At 37.8% G+C, this 21,483-nt stretch overlaps 1 protein-coding gene across 2 annotated transcripts; it reads right to left on the reverse strand.

Annotated features, from left to right (window-relative positions):
- Nucleotides 1-335: 335 nt before the first annotated feature.
- On the reverse strand, nt 336-20,497 carry GTPBP1 (GTP binding protein 1). Of its 2 annotated transcripts, XM_026694871.2 has the most exons (13): nt 20,281-20,497; nt 18,958-19,069; nt 17,448-17,628; nt 15,331-15,679; nt 14,168-14,291; nt 7,758-7,872; nt 7,404-7,548; nt 7,100-7,282; nt 6,269-6,404; nt 5,225-5,403; nt 3,872-4,072; nt 2,766-2,807; nt 336-2,263 (listed from the first exon to the last, which is right to left on the reverse strand). In XM_026694871.2, the coding sequence occupies exons 1-13, from the start codon at nt 20,470-20,472 to the stop codon at nt 2,171-2,173; spliced, it is 2,052 nt and encodes a 683-aa protein (XP_026550656.1). In that variant the 5' UTR covers nt 20,473-20,497; the 3' UTR covers nt 336-2,170. The 2 variants fall into 2 exon arrangements, with proteins under 2 accessions (XP_026550656.1, XP_026550655.2); XM_026694870.2 differs by lacking the exon at nt 2,766-2,807.
- Nucleotides 20,498-21,483: the final 986 nt, after the last annotated feature.

The following is a 21,483-nucleotide window of genomic DNA, read 5'->3' on the forward strand; positions in this document are numbered from 1 at the left end:
GCATTTGCTAAATACCAGTTGTAAACACCTGATTTTGCTTATGCTTTTGCACAACCCCTTAAGTCACTTGTATACAAAAAGGCAGGTTTGATTCAGCAGGATCTTTCCTATGACACATGTTTCTTTTGTCAATTTGATTTTCTACAAGATTCTGAAAGCATTTTAGTTAATCTCCAGTTCAGGAGAACAACCAGCTAGCCCTTTAAGACTTTTCAGAGAAGAAATTTCAGCCATATAAAACATATTTACAAATTACGTCTAACCTGATTTACATTTTATGCAACAACAGGATTAGTGAATACCCCATTTCCTTTAAAATGGAGAGAACAACAAACTTTTTTTTTAAACCAAATTGTTCTTTTTAATGTTGACACCATGCGAGCCTCAGTAGTTTTTATGTGCGGCTCAAAAAGGAGAACACAGCACTGTGATTTTCTTAATGCTTGCCAGCATTGTACATTCATCTTTCTTAAAAGAATGAAACAAAGAAGACACCAGACTAAGGCCTCTGCTTCCCTTGGTATTGAAAGTGGAGACAGATGTAATACAGGGTAAAAGGCAGTAGCAGAGGTTGCTACCTTGCATTAATCATCCTCACGCTGATTTGTTCTGACAGGGCTCCCTTTAATGTTGCAGATGCTGAGCATTTTGTTAAAAAGGCAGATATAGCAATTTTCCTTAATCTGGTATCTTCCAAGATAGATTGGTCTGCAACTTCCATCCATCTCATATAGCATATCTGTTAACCATGCTTGCTGGAGAATTGTAATCCAACACATATACAGCACATCAAAGTTGAGAAGATGGTATAAGTAGTCCTACCTGCTCTTTAATGTTTATAACTTAAAAAAGGCTGATTATTCCAAAAAAAATGGTTAGAATGGAATAAATCCAATAGGGAAAATGCTATTCAAAGTTACAAACGAGTTAACTACAAACCACATTTTTTTCATGCTTTCTCCTTTTTAAAAACATGTAGTTAAAATGTCAGTTCAGAATGAGTGCCTTGAAGAGACACAGCTACCAAAGTTATAAAATCACAAATATGACTTTAAATTTTAATGGTGGATTCAATAAACCTCAGCCCACCTCTATGAAGTCTCTGTAAGTGTCCCAGAAAAAATATGGAGAGGCTGAAACAAGTTTCCAAGTTAGTCTCTAAAGCATTAAATTAAACAGGCAGCTATTTCTGTAATGTGAAGGGAGCTGAATATGCAGAGGCCAACGACAGCATCTATTCATGGTAGGAAGGAAATGTGACCTTCAAATTGGTTTGGAAGCCATGAAAATAAATGGACAAATAACCAGAAAAAACCTTGCACTCTGACTTTCTTGTTCCTAATGTGCCCACATAGCTGGGTGCAAACCTAGATATAGCATGCAGTCGGAAGCCTCTACAGTTTGTAGGAAAAAAAAAGTTTTGAACATAATATACAAAATATGAAATTAATTCTCTTTGGCCTCCAAATCTCACTTTCAAAACTCTCCTTTTCTTTCAGAAGAATGAAGTGTGTGCAAACAAGCTTGCAAATACACACTGAACTTCTAGGATTTCATTGAAATCTAAGGTTTGGGATGAGGCTTGTTTGGGAGGTTTCCTTTTTGACAGTTGTCATCTATGGTCATGGTGAAATTAGAGAGAGACCTGGTATCTGTTTCAAACCATTGGAAATATGGGGAAGAACTGTTTCCTCCCTGCCAAATACCACATATTCTTAATCGTAAACGCTTGGGATTTCAGAAATTCCCAATGGCAAAAGAATAAGTTGGCTAGCCTAATGATGAACGTGGGAATGGGGAAAACACAGGTACTTCATTTTCTTATACCTGTATTCTCCTGGATGCACATGCTCACAAGCACACTCACACATAAAACCACCATAATAAAAACATAAAAATCATGACTAAGAGCTCCAGGTGTACAAAATGTTTTGGGAAAAGGGAGAAGGTGGCTGCTGGTCAGTCCCATCTATTCGTTGTCACCTTCATTAGTGTCAATGGAAAACCCACATTCCCTGAAACTTCCTCCCCAATCCCAGTCCCCTACCCCCACCCCAAAATCTTCCACAGTAGAACATCAGCTGCAAAGGATTTTGGTTAAGCTGCTCCAGGTTTTTGAATTGAAGAAATGGAGAGGGAGATGTGAATTTCTCAATTACTGAAAAGATGTTCAGCAGCCACCAGCTGGAGTCACAATAACTGCTTGAGATTTCACTTTATGACGTTGGCCACCACGCCTCCGGCCACCACCCCCAGCCTTTGCCTAGGGAAAAGGGGTGGGGAGAGAAAAAAGCCCAAGTTAGAATAAGACAGACAAGAGATTTTGGATGACCAAAGAAACTGGGAAAAAAAAAAAGCACAAATACAAGTCACAGTGTTGGGTATTGGATATGTGTAAGCCCCATAAAAAACCATCTTCCATCTAAGCTTTCCCAATCCTATTGGGAAGAGAACATCTCGCTGATGCTTTTCTTATTGTCATGATGGTGGGGTATTCTCTGTTATTGTAAGTGGCACAAGCACTGCAGCAAAATAAAGTGGGCATGGAGCATTTCCACCAAAATGAAAAACAAACTATAAATATAAATAAAAACAAACTATAAATAAAATCAAATAATAAATGGGAAATGAGAGGATGAGAAAACATTTTCATAACAATTCTCTCTGAAGGTTCCTGAGTTTCATGAGAATTCAATTTAAAGGTTGTGACGAGCTCCCTCCAAGCCTGTGCTCCTAAGGCATGTAAGCCATAGTAGAGGAAATACCTTATTTCCCTCTTGATTGTGCGATTCTTCATCCAATGCAGGCTGAAGGAAAGCATTGGGAAAAGAAAAGCAGAGGTAAGCTGAACACAGGACAGACAAATAACCAAGACAAACAGACAACTAAGATTGGACAAAGGGAGTTCTGTTCCAATTCATGTGGAAAGCTCTAGACAGATAACACATGGCAGGAGACAAAACAAAGGCACAAACACACACAGGCCAAAGGAAGAAAGGAGACTGGTGTGCTAGATAAATACTGATTGCAGATACAGAGCACAACTATCTAAATTAAGGAGCACTGCTATGCTAAAACTCTCAAGCTTTTGTCAATTTAACATGCTACCTGGGCCAAAGTTTACAATGGCATCTTAACAGTTAAAATGCAATAGAATACTATAAATTCTGCAAATGAAAACCTCACAACTGTAAAAACTCATCTTGCAGAAACAGAAATTTGAATTGGATATATTTTATGCCTTCAATGTAAGTCAAGGAAAGCCCCATAATTGAAGAGGGAGTTCATTCTACACTTTGGGGCAACTGTAAAAATAAGGCTCTCTCTGTAAATCCTTACTATATTAACCAACATCATAAAGATAAAGGAAACAGTTGGATCCACAAACTGCAAAAGAACTGCAAGCTCATGTGGAAAAGATTTAACATCCCACGCACTATTAAACAGGACACTTAAAGTTGAGGCAGACAAACAGCTGTTTCACTCTGAACTAAATAAAAAGCTTAGGATGTTCATTATGGGATAGATGGAAATAAACTTCCATTTAAAAGGAAACAAAGATACAAGCAGTCTCCTTAGCTACAAGATTATTACCCTGACATTTGTGCCTGTGTTGGGAGTCATTTTTATGATGTAGTCATACCAATTGTGGACAGAAAAACAACCGTGAACACACAGTTTTAAAAATGAACATACAATACCCTGCTTGATTATTTTCTTTTGACTTAGCAGGGAATGGGAATCAGGATGCAAAGGCTTGTTCAACAAGGCTTAGTTTAAAAAGCATGTTCTTAATATGAACTCAGCAAAATCAGTGGAGGAGAAATGGTGGTTCCCTTTAAGGTAAGCCTGGGAAAGGCACTTTATCTACCTGTGGTTGTTGAGCACCCGGTGGTGCTGAGGCAACTGTTGCCAGTGAGGCTGCATCCTCTGCCGCAGAGGAAGTCAGCACTGCTATGCCAGCCTGGGGTCCACTCTCTTCGCGCTTGGTCAAGGGTCCTTTTTTGGTAGACTGCATCTTGATCTGCTGGGGCTTTGAGTTCATGGGAGAATTATTGGTGGTCTGGAGTAACTGCCAGTCAAAAACAGATAACCAGAATCAGGATCTTTGCTGAGTGTTGGGTTTTACTTTAAAGCACAGAATCAACCAAGCAAAGTTGATATGACTTTAGATACTTAGAAAAAGAAGCTAAGCTCTCTCATCTCCTCCAACTCCTGAAGCAGGAAGAAACTAAAGTTAGTTTCTTTTTTAAAAAAATCCAGGAGCTTAGGGAAGGCCAAACATTATGTAAAAGAGAGATGCTAACAGCAAAATAATATTTAAGCCATTTCATTTATTCTATTTGAATGATATATAAAATTATATTCTGATTTGGCAACCAAAACCTTCTGAATTTGCCATGCTTAAAAAAGGATGATTTACATTGCATTTGTAAATATGAAGAATCCATTTGGAATAATACCTTCATTCCAAACAGAAGCAAGGCTTAAAGGACATAGAACTGTAACTGGATTTGCAAGCCTTTAGAAAAGGTGGCTATTGCAGCAATTTTTAATTTCAATGGAAAGAACACTGATGCAGGACACCTAAGATGATTTCATTTTGGATGGGGTAAAAATTCTAAAAGATACTTGACTTGTTATGGCATCTCTAAAAAAAAGAAAGGACCAAAACTCCATCCTTTTCTCACTAGCTTCCCAGTGGATCCTTCCAGCAGAGCTAAATACAAATTCAGATAGACAAGCAACAAGTCAAACTAAAGTTCCTTACTGAACAACAATGTTCCAAAGGGGCCCGTGTTATGGCATCTCTAAAAAAAGAAACTCCATCCTTTTCTCACTAGCTTCCCAGTGGATCCTTCCAGCAGAGCTAAATGCAAATTCAGATAGACAAGCAACATTTTGTCAAACTAAAGTTCCTTACTGAACAACAATGCTCAAACTTGTTCTAGCTACCCGGGCTGAAAGCTCTGAAAAAATGGGAACAGAACCATCTTAAGCATAGAACTTGCTGTAAAATTAATCCCATCCAACACACTGTAAGCTTTAAGAAAAATATAGAGATACTGGAAAATAACAAAATTGTTCATCAATTATGTACCCCACCAGTAACTAGCAACAAGCAGTAACTGGAAACAAAGCAATACACTGTTTAATCAATGAAGAAGAGAAATTATGCACCTGCAGATGCCAATCTCTGAAACTCCTCCCCATCCATTATTACCTTGGTGATAGTGCCGACAGCTTTGGTACGCCCCTCACGAAAAACTAGCCGCTGGTCTATGTGCAAGTACTCTGGAGTTTTGATGAAGCGGAAGTGGACTGTGGCTTTGTCCCCAGTGCGTAAGCAGTCTTTGTCCATGCTAAGGATAGTGGCTGTTTGGCGAATGCTACCACAATGTACTAGAAACAGTAAGAATCTCACTGGCACTCAGAATATCACCAGGGAAACAAATATTGGCAATATACATGGATGCTATTAATTCACCACACAAAATAATTTCAATTTCCTTTGTTATGTATATGGATCTCTGACTAATAGGAACAACATCAAAACTTTACTCTTGTTACTTTCCTTAGTGAGCCCAGATCTTCATTGCTCAGTGGCATTCTTAAGCAGTGAGGGATTCCTCTAATGACAAATCTGAAGGCTTCCCATATGCCATGCTTTCCTCAAAACCTCTATCCTGTAAGATACAGGTTAAAAAAAATCACATGCAGCCCCTCGCTCTCTTCCCCCCACCCCCGGGGTCACCCATCAAACCTAGCACTAAAATAGAATTTGTACAGTGGTGCAAGTCATTGTGAAACTTTTGGAATGTGGCAGAAGAACATCAAGATTGTTGGGTGATCCGTGTCTAGGGTGCACCCTAGACACGGATCACCCAACAATCTTGATGTTCTTCTGCCACATTCCAAAAGTTTCACAATGAATAGTACTCTTTTTGCTCATTGTTGGTGCTGTCCCCTTAAGTTAGAGATGCAAAATATTAAGAGCTGCACCTGGCCTCTTAATGTTCTGCTTGAGGAGGGAAGGATTAAGTTAACAGCAATACTCCTAATCTATTTAGTAATTTTACAATTTAGAGGGGAGATGGGACTGCAACAAGAGCTTCAGGAGCAGAAGATAGTCTTGGCCCTATGTTGTACACTCCTATTCTTATGGAGAATAAACCACTACCATTTAATATTTCACTACTATTATAATTAATATTTCAAGCTAAATTACAACAGGTGTATATAAGACATAGAAAGCAACTTCACATACCCATTGCCTGATAACGTGGACTGATAGTGGTGGGATGGTGGAGTACCAGAATCTCTGCTTCAAATTCCCAAGAGGCTTGAGGATTCAACCGAGGTGATACCATCACCATGCCTTTCCTAATAGAGGAGCGTTTGATCTGGTAAGAGAGTTATCAAAATCAAAAGTAGGTTCATTGGAAAATAAACATACTTCTGTGGTATTTACAGAAGAGTACAACATCTTTAAATGCAACCTCTTCTGGGAGGTTGGATGTCCAGCTATCCAACTAACCAAGTAGGACACCATTCCAAGACAGCTTAAAGTGGTGGCTTGGTCAAAACTTACTAGTAAGTTTTGGCAAGATTTTCAGAAGTGATTTGCCATTACTTTCTTCCTAGGACTGAGAAAGAGTGGCAGGGCCAAGGTTACCCAGCTGGCTTTACGCCCAAGGCAGGACTAGAACACATGGATTCCCATTTTCTAGCCTTGGGCCTTAAAGTACTATAACAAATTAGATCTCTACATTTACTTATCTAGGACTAAATCCAATTGAACTCAATTTATTTCCTAAAAAAATTAGATAGGATTAATGAGTGGAAAGGAGATTATGGAAGAAAATAAAAGGGACTGCCCGTTCCTCACGCATATACATCTTTGTCGTATTTCTCATTAACTTATTCCCAGTGGAGGCAATTTTGGTTTGTAATTACAGACAAAACTCACTATACCTTAGCCATCATGAATATACAGACCAAATGTGTATACTTCTGGATACACGTTTACCACTTTACTGTCAGACACTGAAAATAAAGGCCTTCCCAGAAAGTACAGCCAGAGCAAGTTGGCACTCACCTTTTTCAGAGCAAAGGAAGCAGTCTGACCACCCCGCACCTCTTTGACTGGCATGCGCTTGCGATGGATGGATTTCACTGCAATAGGCAAGAAATTGCCAAGCGGATCTGGGCCTAGAAGCAAAGTGTCATTTAACTTGATTAGGCCTCTCAGGGTTGTCCCAGACACCACTGTTCCAACACCCTATTTCAGGAAGAAAGTAAAAAAGGAAACAAGTGAATCAAGTTAGGACTCAAATAGCAAATTACTTTTCTCATTTCTGAAAAAGTTGACAGAAACATTTTTCTAGAATACTTCTGCTTACTGGCACAGAATAAGTATCATCTATCTGGAATTCCGCAGGTTCTTCTTCTCGGTAACTTGTCCTTGGAGATAAGAGATTGAGAAACATCTTCAGCAACTCCAAATTCTCACCAGTGACATTGGAAATCTGGAAGATTGGGCACATCCTAATGAGAAAAAAAGATGATTACAAAACAAATTACTCGGGGCTCTTTACTATCTTATTCTTCATGTTTGGCTATGAAAAAATGATAAGATTGTGAGGGTCTACTTATATTTGCTTTAAAAAAATATCAATTTTACAAGGCTTTCCTAGAAGACTTTTATCTCTGTTGTAAGTTATCAAATTAGGATTCAACTTGTTTTCATTAATTACCTTTCAGAGCTGAAATTGGAGGCTGTAACAATAACATCATCTTTGCTCTGGACCAACACAGGGATCTTCCTGCATCCTGGGGACTTCAACAGTCGTTGCAGGAGCTTCAGAGTTTCTTGATGAACAAAATGAAAACAATTAGGCTTGTTTATGGCCCTTAATTTTGATAGGGTTAGTTGAGAGCAAGAGAGAGAGGTGGAACAGGATCATCTTCCTTCTGTCAAAGCAAGCTCCTGGATGATGGTCCCCTTACCATTTTTCCAGCTGGACCATTTGTATTCTTCTTGTTCTCCAGCTGACAACATTGCAAATAGCACAATGGCTCATATTCAGAACTAACCAGGTACTACATCAAAACAGCAGATAAGTACACTTCCAATTTATTTGAAATACAGTATTTACAGCCTGGAGCACCAGGATTTCAAAATTTATTTAAAAGGAGAAAAACAAGTCTTAAATAGAGCTAGAATTTAGAAAGCAAGATACAGATGTTCAGTGGGAGAGGGTTAATCAAATTAAAATTTAAAGACTGTAACAAGAACTTTGGAGGCCCTAAAACAGCTCCTTGTTTCTGCTTGCTTACAACTTTTATTCTCTATTACATGTACCTTTTTTATTTAGAAAAATCAGTCCTAAAATAAAGCAATTCTTACAGATAGAATTTAATCTGCATTATTACTTTGACCACAAGTTAATTTCACAAAACACAATAGTTTAAGAAAATGTTACAAGATTTAATCTTATCATGTGATCTAGGATCTTGTTTTGCTCTCAATATCTATTTTTAATAATGTTTCTTTAAATTTAAAAAATACAAATATAAACTAAAAGAAAATATAAAAAGTAAAAAATAAGAAAGGTACAAAAAAAGGTGGGAAGAAAAAAATATGTAAGGGAAAAAATGAAATGACTGCCCCCTTCATTAAGTACAAACATTTTAAATAGCTGATCATTTCAAAAGATCTCATCTTCCCATATCTCATTCTCATCTATGAACAAATTATGAAGACTGGTCATTCAACCTTCATCAGCAAAAGTCCATTAAGAGTTACCCAAAATAACAACATATATATTTCAACTATAATCAAATAAATCACTTTGTGTTCCTTTACTTTCAACACGATTGTTTTCTCTAATACAAAAAATAATCTTCCCATATCTCATCTCATATATAAACAAACTTTTCCCTCCTCTTTTGAACAGTCAAGAAAAATCCTTTAATAGCTACTAGAAACAGCAACAAATTTAAAATCATCATCTTTAATTCCTTTGATTAAAATTCATTTATCATTTTCTCTTTGTCTCCTCTCAGAAACTGCCTTGCAAGTTTAACATGTAACAGAAGTTTTAACTTCTGTATTTTAATCTTAATCATGTAAGCCAATTTGTGTAATCCTTTAACATCATAATTTATCACTTTCTCTGAAAATACAGACACACAACCTTCTTCTGATATATTATCTATAAATAAGTATATAAGGTCTCCTCATTCTGTCCTAGTTTAAAAAAATACTAAGCTACTAAAAACATGTATTTTTAATCTTAGTCTAATTAGTCAATTTTATATTTTTTCTTTTTAATTTTAAAAATCTTGAAGTTTATTCTCTTTAAATAGTAGTTGATTTCTTTTCACTTTTCCTTTTTTTCCCTCAGGAATTCCTTCATAAGTGTTAATATATCTCCTGGTAAGTCCAAAATAAGAAAGTTGTTCAAGTCACTCTTCTATCATTTATGTGTCCCCTTTATTTATTAACACATCAAGGGTTTCATTGTAAGTCCTGTATAACATCTTTTTCCATATCATTCTTGTATCTTATTATTTTTTAATCCATATCCAAAACAGTGTGGTTCTCACTTATACTTCTTCTATCCATCTATTCTTTTAAACCTATTTTCATGGTAGCAAGAGAAATTTCTGAATGCACTGTTACCAAATATTCTTTAATTCTTCCAAAGTTAAAATACTTTTTTCTGTTCTGTATTAGTGGGCCTCTTCTTCTTTAATTATCTTTTACTATTTCTGGTTGCCTGTATCCTCAATGTTTTCCCACAGGAAGATTTCTTACACTTAGATTCAAAATCCACATATATATTAAAAGCATTTTAAATAATCCAATTAGCTTCAAAATCTTATTTCCCACCATCTAGCCCAGGGCTGTCAAATTCCCAGCCTGTGGGCCAGATGCGTCATGTGCTGGCCATGCCTACAACCAGTTTAGCTAAGGGGGAAAAAGTCCTGAAATGTCACATGATGCCGCCATGATGACGTGAGTTTGACACCCCTGATCTAACCCCTCGGTCTGTTTAAAACTTTCCAAAATCAACATAATTACCACCCTTTGCTATTTATTTCAGAATTTAAAAAAATTAAGTTCTTAAATTTATATGAAATTTCTTTCACTATGGGTTGAAGGAGAATCATCCAGTGTGATGAAAGATATTCTGAAGGTTCTTAATATCCAAGAGGTGGTTAACAAGCCATTTCCTAAAATGATTTCAGAGAGGAAGTAGGTGAAACTAGTGTCCATTTTAAAGTTCCAAACTGGGCAAAGCTGGTTTTCACTACGCTCCCAGAACTCTTAACACCCACTGGAAACCACTATTTATGGTCTCCTTGCAGGCAGCATCTCAATGAGACACTTGTGGGTGATCCCATATCCTTCCCTTTATCCAGAATTTCAAGGCTTTTCATTCCACAAAAAGCAAATCTGTCTTCAGTCCACCACTGCTTTCCTGCAGTCTGGTTTTAGGTCTCAATATTAAAATGGTAAAATAAACAAAGGCACCAAGAACCCAGAATATCCATTTTATCATCATAACAATATAGAAATGCAATTTTTGCCCAGAAGCAGGCAGCCTCATTCATCTGCCAACATAACTGTGAAGGTGTCAGAACGGATCCTATTCCAGTCAGCCTGTTCTCTTAGAAATGCCCTGCTACAGAATGCTTTTGGCATTCATTGTACTTTTATACGAAGACAATAGCTTGTCTTTGACAGAAAAAAATAATGTCCCCATGAACACTTACCACAGTAAGGAATGAATGAAGATGCTCTTGTAAAGGACAATGTCAAAAACAGTCTACAATCTATAGATTTTGTAAAGAGTCAATTTTTAAGACCACTGGTGATAGACCAGCTTGCCAATCAACTCTGGGCTCACAGCCATTGTTCATTTTACAATGGTTTGCTGAATAAATCCAATTGTAGTTATTACGCCAAGCATATGTACTAGATAAACAAAGCCCTTATTTTCTAGATAAACAAAGCCCTTATTACAGAGCTGGCTATGTAGGAGCCCTGATCATACCTTACATAAAAGGCCTGGAAAAACTAACATCTGCAATATCAGAAAACAGTATTTGCCTACACAAAACTACACATTTAAAAAAAGATCAATGGAAAATCACTGTTTGAAACAACTAATATGTCCTTAGTATTTTCTTTTGCTTTTGCTTTTAAAGACAAAACATATGTCATTTTATTTATAATCCTCTGAAACAGAGTTGTACAGAGCAGAAATAAAAAACACACTTGCATATTTTAACTCACATTGATTTTCATGGCCTCTGTAGCATAAGATACACCCATGTCCCATTCCAAAACACAGTAATTGGTCTTGCCACTAACAACCTTGGCTGCTCCTACCACAAAGTATATTAGAAACATCCTTGCTGAGGGTCCTAATTTATGATGGCCATTGGTAACCATATTCATTTTAGATAGAATGAAGAAATAATGCTTTCATTTGTTCACAAGACTCACAACTATTTGCTACAATATATAAATAGAACTCTTTAATTCCAAAATAATATGTCCTTCATAACAAATGTTGGAGGACAATAATGCTGAAGGATTATTTACTTCATATCATTTTTCTGAGTTTGTTGAAAACATTTCAAAGGGGTAAAGGCTGGACTATAAACATCTTCAATTATGTTTATGTCCTGATGCTCCTTTATGTTTTCTTACATGAGATCAGCCTCCCTAAACAAGTGTCCTGCAGAGAACAGGAGCAGTAGCCCAACATATCTGAATAGTAACAAATTAAAAGAGGCTGCATTACTTCAGAGTTACCTGTAAACCCAAGTCAACTTGCTAACTGCAAATGCCTGCTGCAGGTGTGATAGTTATGGTTAAATACTTACATACTTATAACTCATAGATAAGTTATAAGCCAATATAATCATCTGCCAGATTCTTACTTTTTTCTGTGTTGCAAAATTCTATATAGAACTCACAACTTATGTGCTACAAACAGCTCCAGAAGTAAAGCTGTTTATAAACTAGTTATTAAACAAAATATTTTCCCTATTCAGACCTAACCTCCATAATTTAAGTTTTAAATATCTAGAAAGAAAGAAACCAATTACTATCACAATATCAGGAAAAAAATTTAAAGATCTCCATGGAAAGAAATGCCCATAACTCTTCATCTTACATTATCAAATGGATGAAGAAAACATATAAACTTTTTTCTTAAAAGTTTATCTATGAGACAGAAAAAAAAACAACAATGATACATTGATTTCGAGCCATTTCATTGCACCAGTGTGACTGTTTTGTGAATTGCAGATCACATAGGATGAATACAAATTTGAATGAATACAAAGATGAATACAAATTTTACTAACCATAGAAAATTTCTAATTCATTTATTTATTTAATTTATATGTCACCCATCTTGCTATCAAGAGACTTTGGATGGCTGGGTTAATTATTTTAATTAATCTTAATAAAGAGAAGGGGAGCTTAAAAACAATACAAATATAAAGGGTTACAGAGCTGACCTTGGAAATAGGGAAGCAATGAGCAAGCTGTTGAAGAGACCTGAAGATTACACAGTCCTAAAATAGGGGGAAATACAGGTGGTCCTTGACTCACGACTACAACTGAGCCCCAAATTTTTGTTGCTAAGCGAGACAATTGTTACGTGAATTTTCCCATATTACGACCTTTCTTGCCACAGATGTTAAGTGAATCACTGCACTTAAGTTAGTAACATGGTTGTTAAGTGTTTATCTGGCTTGCCCGTTGACTTTATTAGGTGGTGGTCATATGACCCTGGGACACTGGAACTGTCATAAATATGAGTCAATTGCCAAACATCTGAACTTTGATCATGTAACCACAGGGATGCTGCAAACGTCACAAGTGTGAAAAACCATCATGTCACATTTTTCAATGCCGTTGTAACTTTGAACAGTCACTAAATGAACTGTTGTAATTTGAGGACTACCTGTATGGCAAAGAAACTCAAAATAACCCCACCTTAATTTTGTTTAGGATAAACTGAGACAGAGAGAAACATGGACAGAATAACAAGATTCTGTAATTCAACCTTATGAAAATATAAAGCAGTCCTGGAATCCATATTGTGCCTGTTTTTTCTATCTGAACTACCTCAAAGGGCTAGTGTCAAATTAATTGGCAGTGACTGGAAATTAATATTTTAATATGATGCCACTACTTTCTTTGAAAGCATCAACCACAAGAAGAGATAGAAAAAGATCAGAAAAACAAAAACAGAAAAGAAAGCCAGGATGGTATAGTGATTAAGGTGTTAAACAGAATAGGGAGACTTGGTGTACTGTTAAGACTGCTATGGTTTCTCGCACAGTGAGCCTGGATTTTGCTTTTTTATCCACCTATTGAATCCTCCCAAGGACCTGGGATAGGAAGATGTTATTGTCTGATGGTGCTAAAGGTATTGTCACAGAATGTAAGCCCGTGATGGCGAACCTATGGCACATGTGCTGGAAGTGGCATGAGAGGTCGCCCGGAAGAGCCCCACTGAGCATGCACACATGCACCGCTTGCCAGCTGATTGTTGGGTATCCGGTGTGCATGCGCGGGGTCAAGGGTGCGCAGGAGGGGTCTTGCGCACATGCTCAGAGATGCGCAGCACGGGGATCACGTGTGATGCGCAGACGTGTGGCGTGCACGGGGATTGTGTGCACATGCTCAGAGGGCATGGGGCCCCCCGCTCGCATTGCCTTCTGGGTGCTGCCATGTGAGCCCAAAAAGGTTAGTCACCACTGATATAAGCTATTCCAAGTAAGGGTGCCTTTTGAAATTGACTGGTGATTTTGTCAATGCCAATGATGCTCAAGTGGTGCTCCAGTACTTTTGGGATTGCACCCAAGGAACCTATTACTATTATTATTTACATTTGTATATGACTCTGAGCAGTTTCAGCTTTGCCCTCAGTCATAAAAGCTCTTTGAACTTTTCTCAAGGCTGATGTGGGAAATTAGGAATATTTTTGTACTATATATGTATGTAGTGAGAGTCAGTCTGATGCGATTAAGAAACCAGGCTAGAAATTAGAAGGCAGCAAATCCTAGTCCCTCCTTAGCACAACTGAGATGAACACAGAAAAGAGAAACTGTTGTAGCAATAACCATTTACCTTGAAGTATGTTAGCCGGACACATATCAATCTTGGTCACCACCACAAAGACTGGAACATTAAGTGCCAATGCCAGACCTAGGTGCTCCTTGGTCATCCCAACAATTCCAGCATTGCTGCCAACCTGTATTGAGATAAAGTTTAAGGAAAAACAACTGTGACTATGAGGGCATTAAGCAATGGTTTATGGGTATGCCAAAAAAGATGGGCATAGACATGCACTTCAATCATTCATGAGAGAAAAAATTAGGAGTTGTAGCAAAATAAAAGTTGATCTATTTGTCATATGAGAAATAATTTTTCAGGGTTAGTAACACCATTTGTGAGGATAATTTGAAGAGCATAATTCAAGAGGAACCAGAGTCACCTTAGGTCATGAACCAGGAGAAGTAAATATTCCAGCCTATTCAAAATGTTATCTAAAAAGCAATTTTCCACATTTAAAAACTTCTCTGTAGTGTCTGATTTTTGCGTCAAAGCACTTCCCAAGCTTCCCTTTATTTTAGGATGGGATATGCACCTCAGAATCAGCATACAATGACAAAGGGAAACTACCTGCTTGCTACTGTCATGGAAGAAAAATCACTGATACAAACATAACCTAAATCAATTCTTATTAGGTTACCATCACAAAGTTACTTTTTTGTTTTTCCAGTGTAAGGAAGAATGTTCAATAAGCCAACAGGAGCCAATGTTTACAGGCTTTGCATGCATTATTACTTATGTCTTTGGGATAATCCCACATGGCATGGAGGTATTTCTACTAAGTTTACATTTTGTATTTGAGCAGCAACTTTCATACATATTGTAAGCTGCCCAGAGTTGTTCTTGATAGTGAGATGAGTGGCATATAAATTAAACAAATAAAATACATTCTGTACAATTCAAAAACAAAGTTAGGCTGAGAAATATCATGTAAAATCAAGACAAGCCACAAAACAGTTTCATGAGCAGAAGATAGACAACTGAAGTTCCCAACATTCAGTTTGGTAAAAAGTTTTAGTATGTAAATTCTACCATATTATTATTGTTGTTACTGTATTTATTATTGCTGTTATTGCTGTTATTTATCATATAAATTATATTCAACTGTGAGTCAAGAACAATGTTAGAAAAGGGCTGCTTTACCACAAACACCTTTCCCTACAATTAGCATTGCTTACCATTAGCATGCAAAAATCAGGGAGATGCCCAGTCATGCCAAAGACTGTAGTCTTCAAGTACTTCTCATGCCCAGCTAGGTCAATGAAGGTTATGACTTTTGTTGATTTCTCACAAATCTTGGTCCACTCCAAACTCCCACCATGGCTGTCAGGCTTGTTCACGACGTTGCCTTCGCTGTCAAAGCCCAAGATGTCATTGCCCACACTGCTGGTACGGCCTGATTCAATCTCATGCTTGTGGCGAAAAAGTTTTTGCCGAGCAAAACCACGTCCATTGTCCAGCTCACCATGGGTAAGAACCCCCAGCAAAGTGCTCTTCCCAGCATCCACATTGCCAACCACCGCTACCCTATAGGAAGACGAAGGAAAGTGATAAATTTCTTGGACTTCAATGCAACAATTGGAATCAATTTCCTCCTGTCAATATAGAATGAAAATCAGCAGCATCAGCAGCATCAAAATGTTGCAACATATATTTTAAGAGCTACTTCATAAGGTTCCAACCACAAGTTTCCACATCATATAAAACATAACTAAGACTAAAGGAGGAAAAAGTCACCAATGCCGTTGTTAGAACATTGAAATCTCACAAGGATGTGCACAATGACATAATCAGTACCAAAACTATTTCCCAAACACCAGTGTCTTCATTCAAACCTAAATCCAACACAATGAGAAGGCCCTAGGATTACAATTTTGTCTTATAACTCTTCACAGCTAGCACAACTGCTACAAGCCACCATTACACAATGTGAAAATATAAGTACATATTCAGAGCCCCTACTGTATACAGCTGGCACATGGCATGTTAGTTCTGTACCCATCTACAAATTTTCTACACTGACATAGTCACAATGGCGACCTGAGTGAAAATATCCCTTACAGATGCCCTGCAAATCTTAAGAGCATCTCAAAAATGCTGTCCTGACCCTTCAATTAGCTGTAATTTTTTAAAAGTTTTTAAAAATGGATCCAGTGGAATGTTATACTCATCAATGAAACTCTCATTGAATGATTTGCACAGAGCTAGCATAGTCAACCTTTGCTTACCTTCAAAACTAAATGGGTCAGACTTATTTAATACTTGGTTGGGAGATCATCACAGGAGTCCAGAACTGGGGTGGGAAGACAACAGCAGCCCAAAAAGAAAGCAGTGGTGAACCACTTCTATACTGTGACTAAGAAAACAACTTGTACACATTCATGAAGTCTCTAGGAATCAATCTGAATGTACAACTTTACCTTTTAACATGTACGTTAATCTTAAATGTTTTAAAGATACCCCACTACACATACATTTTGGAGATGAAGGGTGAAGGAGACTGTATAAACAGCATTTGCCAAAGAATAGCAAATTAGAATTGACTTAGAGGAAATTCTTAACTACATTCCAAGTTCCTACTATATTTCCATACAGCTAATAAGAATGGCATAAGTTTTTCATCGTGATACTCACCAATTACTATTAAACAAAACTGGAAAAAATATTTCCAGTTCTTAAGCGTCAGGATCAAATTTCAAGAGCTGCTATGTGCCAACTGAGTAAAGATAAGAAAAAGGTGAACAACTTAAGACACCAGTATCAACTTTTCATCTGGAAAATCCAGATTCATGGAATGCTTCCAAATGGGTTTAAATTCTCCTCATGAGCATGTTTCCATGACCTGTTTCATACATAATACTGGTTTGTTGAGTGGCAGAGCTCACCAGAACACTATACCCAAACCAAGTAAACTATGTTTTAGTTTAATATGCTGTGTTTGCCCACAGTAAAAAATAACTGAGCATAAATGTATAAGACAGTTTAAGCCAACCCTTAAAAAGTTAGTTGAAAAATCTATAAAGAAAGTAAATGTTTGCCTTTTGTTGGATATGAAAAATAGAATTTGCAATGTTCTAACCATAATAACTAGGAAACTGCCATTCAGACACTTCTTTATAAGAATATATACTCCTAGTCCCAACCATAAATTTATATGCATAGCATGGAGAAAAAAAATTAATTAGACCAAATTACTTCCATAGTCAAACCAGAGTTACCAGATTTTGCCACTGCTAGTACAAGCTGTAGCAGCAGGTATTATGCTGACTAAGCAAGCCTCCATATCTTTTCTTACCTGACCTCTAGGAAATCGTTATCACCCACACGTTTCCGCACCAAATAATCACGCACTTTGCCTCCTGCTTCTTGGTGCTCTCGCAAGAGAATTACATCAGCATCTATTTGTTCTGCCATGCTCTTCACTGTGGCATAGGAGGCTTCCATGTCTCCATCACTAAGCCCATAGTCAGTCCCATCTGATGAAGCATTAGGAAGGAAGGAGGAACAGTTACATGAACTTATTATAACAGATTTAAAGGTACTTTGTCCCTCCTGGTCTCTTAACAGATTAGCCAAGGGGTTCTATTATTTAAAAAAGTTTGTACACTTAAAGGGCATTGATTAAAATACGCAAGATAACGGTAGAAGAATAAAAACACTAATTTTATTTCAAATACTTATAGAGCCACTTGATAATGAGATGCACGGCATATAAATTTAATGAATGTATGAATAAAAGCATATAAAAACAACCTGTAGGACATGGAGGTATGTGACCTGGGAGGGGGTAAGTGCACATTTCACTGATGTAACCTGCCACCCTTTCTTTTCTATCTTTTCTACCAGCAGAAAACTAACCCACCCAAACACACCTAGCTGCATTTCTATGCAGCCCTTGTTTATCTGATGTATCAGAGGGAAAAGGAGTTTAGAGGCTACATGCAATCCTAAAATTACATATTACATCCTCTAATTGGGGAAGAAATATCTTCTGTATTACAGGTAGTCTTGGACTTACAACCATTCATTTAGTGACAGTTTGAAGTTACGTCACTGGAAAAAATGACGTGATAGGTTTTCACACTAATGACTATTGTAGCATCTCCATAGTCATGTGATTAAAATTCATATGCTCAGCAACTGACTCATATTTATGATGGTTACAGTGTACTGGAGTCATGGGATCGTCTTTTGTGACCTCATGACAAGCAAAGTCAATGAGGAAGCCTTATTAACTTAACCATGTTATTAACTTAACTGCAGTGATTCATTTAACAACTGTGGCAAGAAAGACATGTTTCACAAATGTTTCACTTAGCAACATAAATTTTGGGCTCAATTGTAGTCATAAATTGAGGAGTCCTTGCATTGTTTTCATTTTATATAGCTAATTTGAACATCCTTTATCAAAATCACATCAATCATCAGTGTTCATATTTTCTCCCTGAACAAAACTGAAATTCTTTATGAAGAATGTATGTAGTTTTTGTATAGAAATAACTATACATACACTGTATAGATGTATAAAGGACAGTATTTCAGTTTTGTTCAGGGAGAAAATATGAACATTGATGATTGATGTGATTAATTAGTTGGCACTGACAACTGAAAACAGTGCTTATTATGGTGTGATTTAACATTAGCTAGAAGTGAAGATGAGGAAATCATCTTGTTCTATTACGGAATAAAGTAGGTATTATATATTAGCCTTTTTTCCCAAACACAGTCAATTGAGCTACTTCTGCAAAACCACCATTTTTTAAAAGCTCAGCATTTGGCATTGAAAAAAACCAGAGAGTAGTTACCTGAACCTTGACCAATAACATAGATGGTCTCTCCACATCCTTCATCCATCCTCTCCCACATCTGTCGGAGTAAACTATCATACTGTTCGGATGTTGGGCTCACCATTACTAGCTAAATAGAGAGAGTGGGCATTTACTTCTTATAAACTATGTGAAAAACAAGTTATTTCTCTTAAGATAGATATTGTTTTAATCAATGACAAGTCAATGAACAAACACATTGAACAATACAGCTAAAACAAAATTCAAGCAATATATCACAAGTTTCTGTTAAACTGTTCCTAAGTCCCTTCGATGAATGCCCCTTAAAATAAATATTTGTTTGAATTGTATTGTTTTCAGAAAGAAACAAATGATAAAGAAAAACAATGATAGAACAAAAATACCCAGCTATACTACTTAATTAGGAAACAATATTAAAATGATTTTTAATATCTGAAATTGATTTCATTTTCAAATACTGTATTTACACTATGAGAAATAAAGTTTAAGTCTGCTGCTTCTGACACGGTATAAAATATCCAGAATTTTATCGTGTTTGACAGGATACATAACTATTCCAATACTTTAAGAACAGCTTCTATTTACCTAGATCTGCAAAGTTCAGTACAGCATAGCAACAGAGGCCTGATCTGTCAGTATCTTATCAGATTACACAAATAGTGAAAATTGCTCAGATCCCTTTCCAGTCCATCACATAACCATGCCCAGCAGGTTAACAAACACTGAGGTGCTACCACCAGTTCTTTGATCAGAAAAATGCAATATTAAAATAAATGGTATCCAAATGTCTATACACATAACTTTATACCCCAACTTTAAAACAACAATCAGTGGACATATAAGAAAAAAATTAATCAAGGTTACAATTCTAAAAATGTTTGCAGAAGAGTTAAGTCCCACTTTTTCCTTATTTATGGGAAAACTCATTCAGGAGTATAGGATACATGTATTAACTTCCTGAATCCAGGCACGTGCCAATGGTGAATGCCACGTACTCCGACTCAGATCCCGCGAAGCACCCTGGATTTACACTCTCACGAGTATTTTCTTTCAGACACAATCGTGTCGTTATCCGCGACAAAGGCAGAAGAAACCAACCTTTTACCATCTCCTAGCAAATTCACTTACAGTAACATTAGTGAAACGACCCCGAGTGAAGTTCCCCAAAGACTATCAGAACAAGGACAGACCTGGTATGGGTGGTAAGAAAGGGAACCGCGCTCAAATGAAGGACTGAGGCGGCGAAAGGAGCGCGACCCGGAGTAGTCACAGCCGACCTCCGGCCGTCTCAGCTCTTGTCCCCAGCCCCGCCAGGCCTACCTTGCTGGTAAGATCGAGCTCCGGCTCTCCATTGAGCAGCTCTCCGTCCTCGCTGCAGTCAGCTTCTGGGACGCCGCCGTGGGGCCTGGAGAAAGCCGCCGCTGTCCCACCGTGCGCCACGGGCTCTGGGGCGAACATCGAGGCCGGCACTGGCGAGCCCCCCACCGGAGAGCGACTCCTTTCCGTCGCCATCTTGGCAGTGCCAGCCTCCTTCCCCGGCCTCATTAGTATAAACCCCGCCCACTCGCGCGAAAATTGCTTTCAAGGAGCCAGCAGGGCTTCGCTTTAGAATCCGCCCAAACAGGTGGTTCAGCCAATGAGCCCTTGGCCCACCAATCAGGGAGCGGAGCCGTTTAAAATACCTTTACTGTATTGCTATGACGACCGCGTTAGACTCGATTAATATGGATGAGCCATGCCTCTTTCGAATATTTTCTTTCCGCTTCTTTCCAGGCTGGAAGGAGAAAGGAGGCGGGCGGTTAGTTTCGTTTATGAATGTCGCCTAGAAACTCGAGAAAGGCTCCTGCTCAGCCTGTCCCCCTTTGGCGGCTGGGACAAACATAGAGGCTGCTTCCTAATCCTGTTTTAAAGGATTTAATTTCAAGAAACGCTGGGAGAGACCGAGGCTTCACCAACCATTGGCCGCAGCTTATAGACCGAGCCAGTTAGAGGAGAAAAGCGTCGACAAGAAAGCGACCTATCTAAGCGAAAGCCAGTATGCTTGGAAACCCTTCTAATCCTATGCTTAAATGGGATTTCACCTCCTCTATTTACCAATTGTTTGGTCCGGGATAGTGCCTGTCCAAAACTGGAGATAGAGGCTCCCTGACCAGAGATATTCTTATCCTACCAGCAGCAACAGAGGTTTCTCGTGACTTTTTAACCCTGGCAGGGAAAGAATCTCTATTGCACAGTACAAATCTTCGTTGATTTGGTCGAGATGCCGTTGGGACATATCTGAATCTGAAAGTGAAATGTTTATTTATAGAAGTAAGTAATCCTATAATCTCAAAATCTCTTGTTAGCAAAAGCCCATGGCAAATGTTCTTGTGCAAATGCAGCCCTAGAAACTATGTTCCATAGGGAAACGTGTTGTTTGTAATCAGCTCCAATCTGATATGTTTCTGTAATGAAGAAGGGGTCGATGACTCCCCCCCCCCCAATATACAAGAACAGATGTTTCTTAGTAATGGGAAGACTGCT

The sequence above is a fragment of the Notechis scutatus genome, chromosome 6, assembly GCF_049901735.1.
Source record: "Notechis scutatus isolate UNSWTSFEM ecotype Mainland chromosome 6, rNotScu1.2, whole genome shotgun sequence".
Lineage (NCBI taxonomy): Eukaryota > Metazoa > Chordata > Lepidosauria > Squamata > Elapidae > Notechis > Notechis scutatus.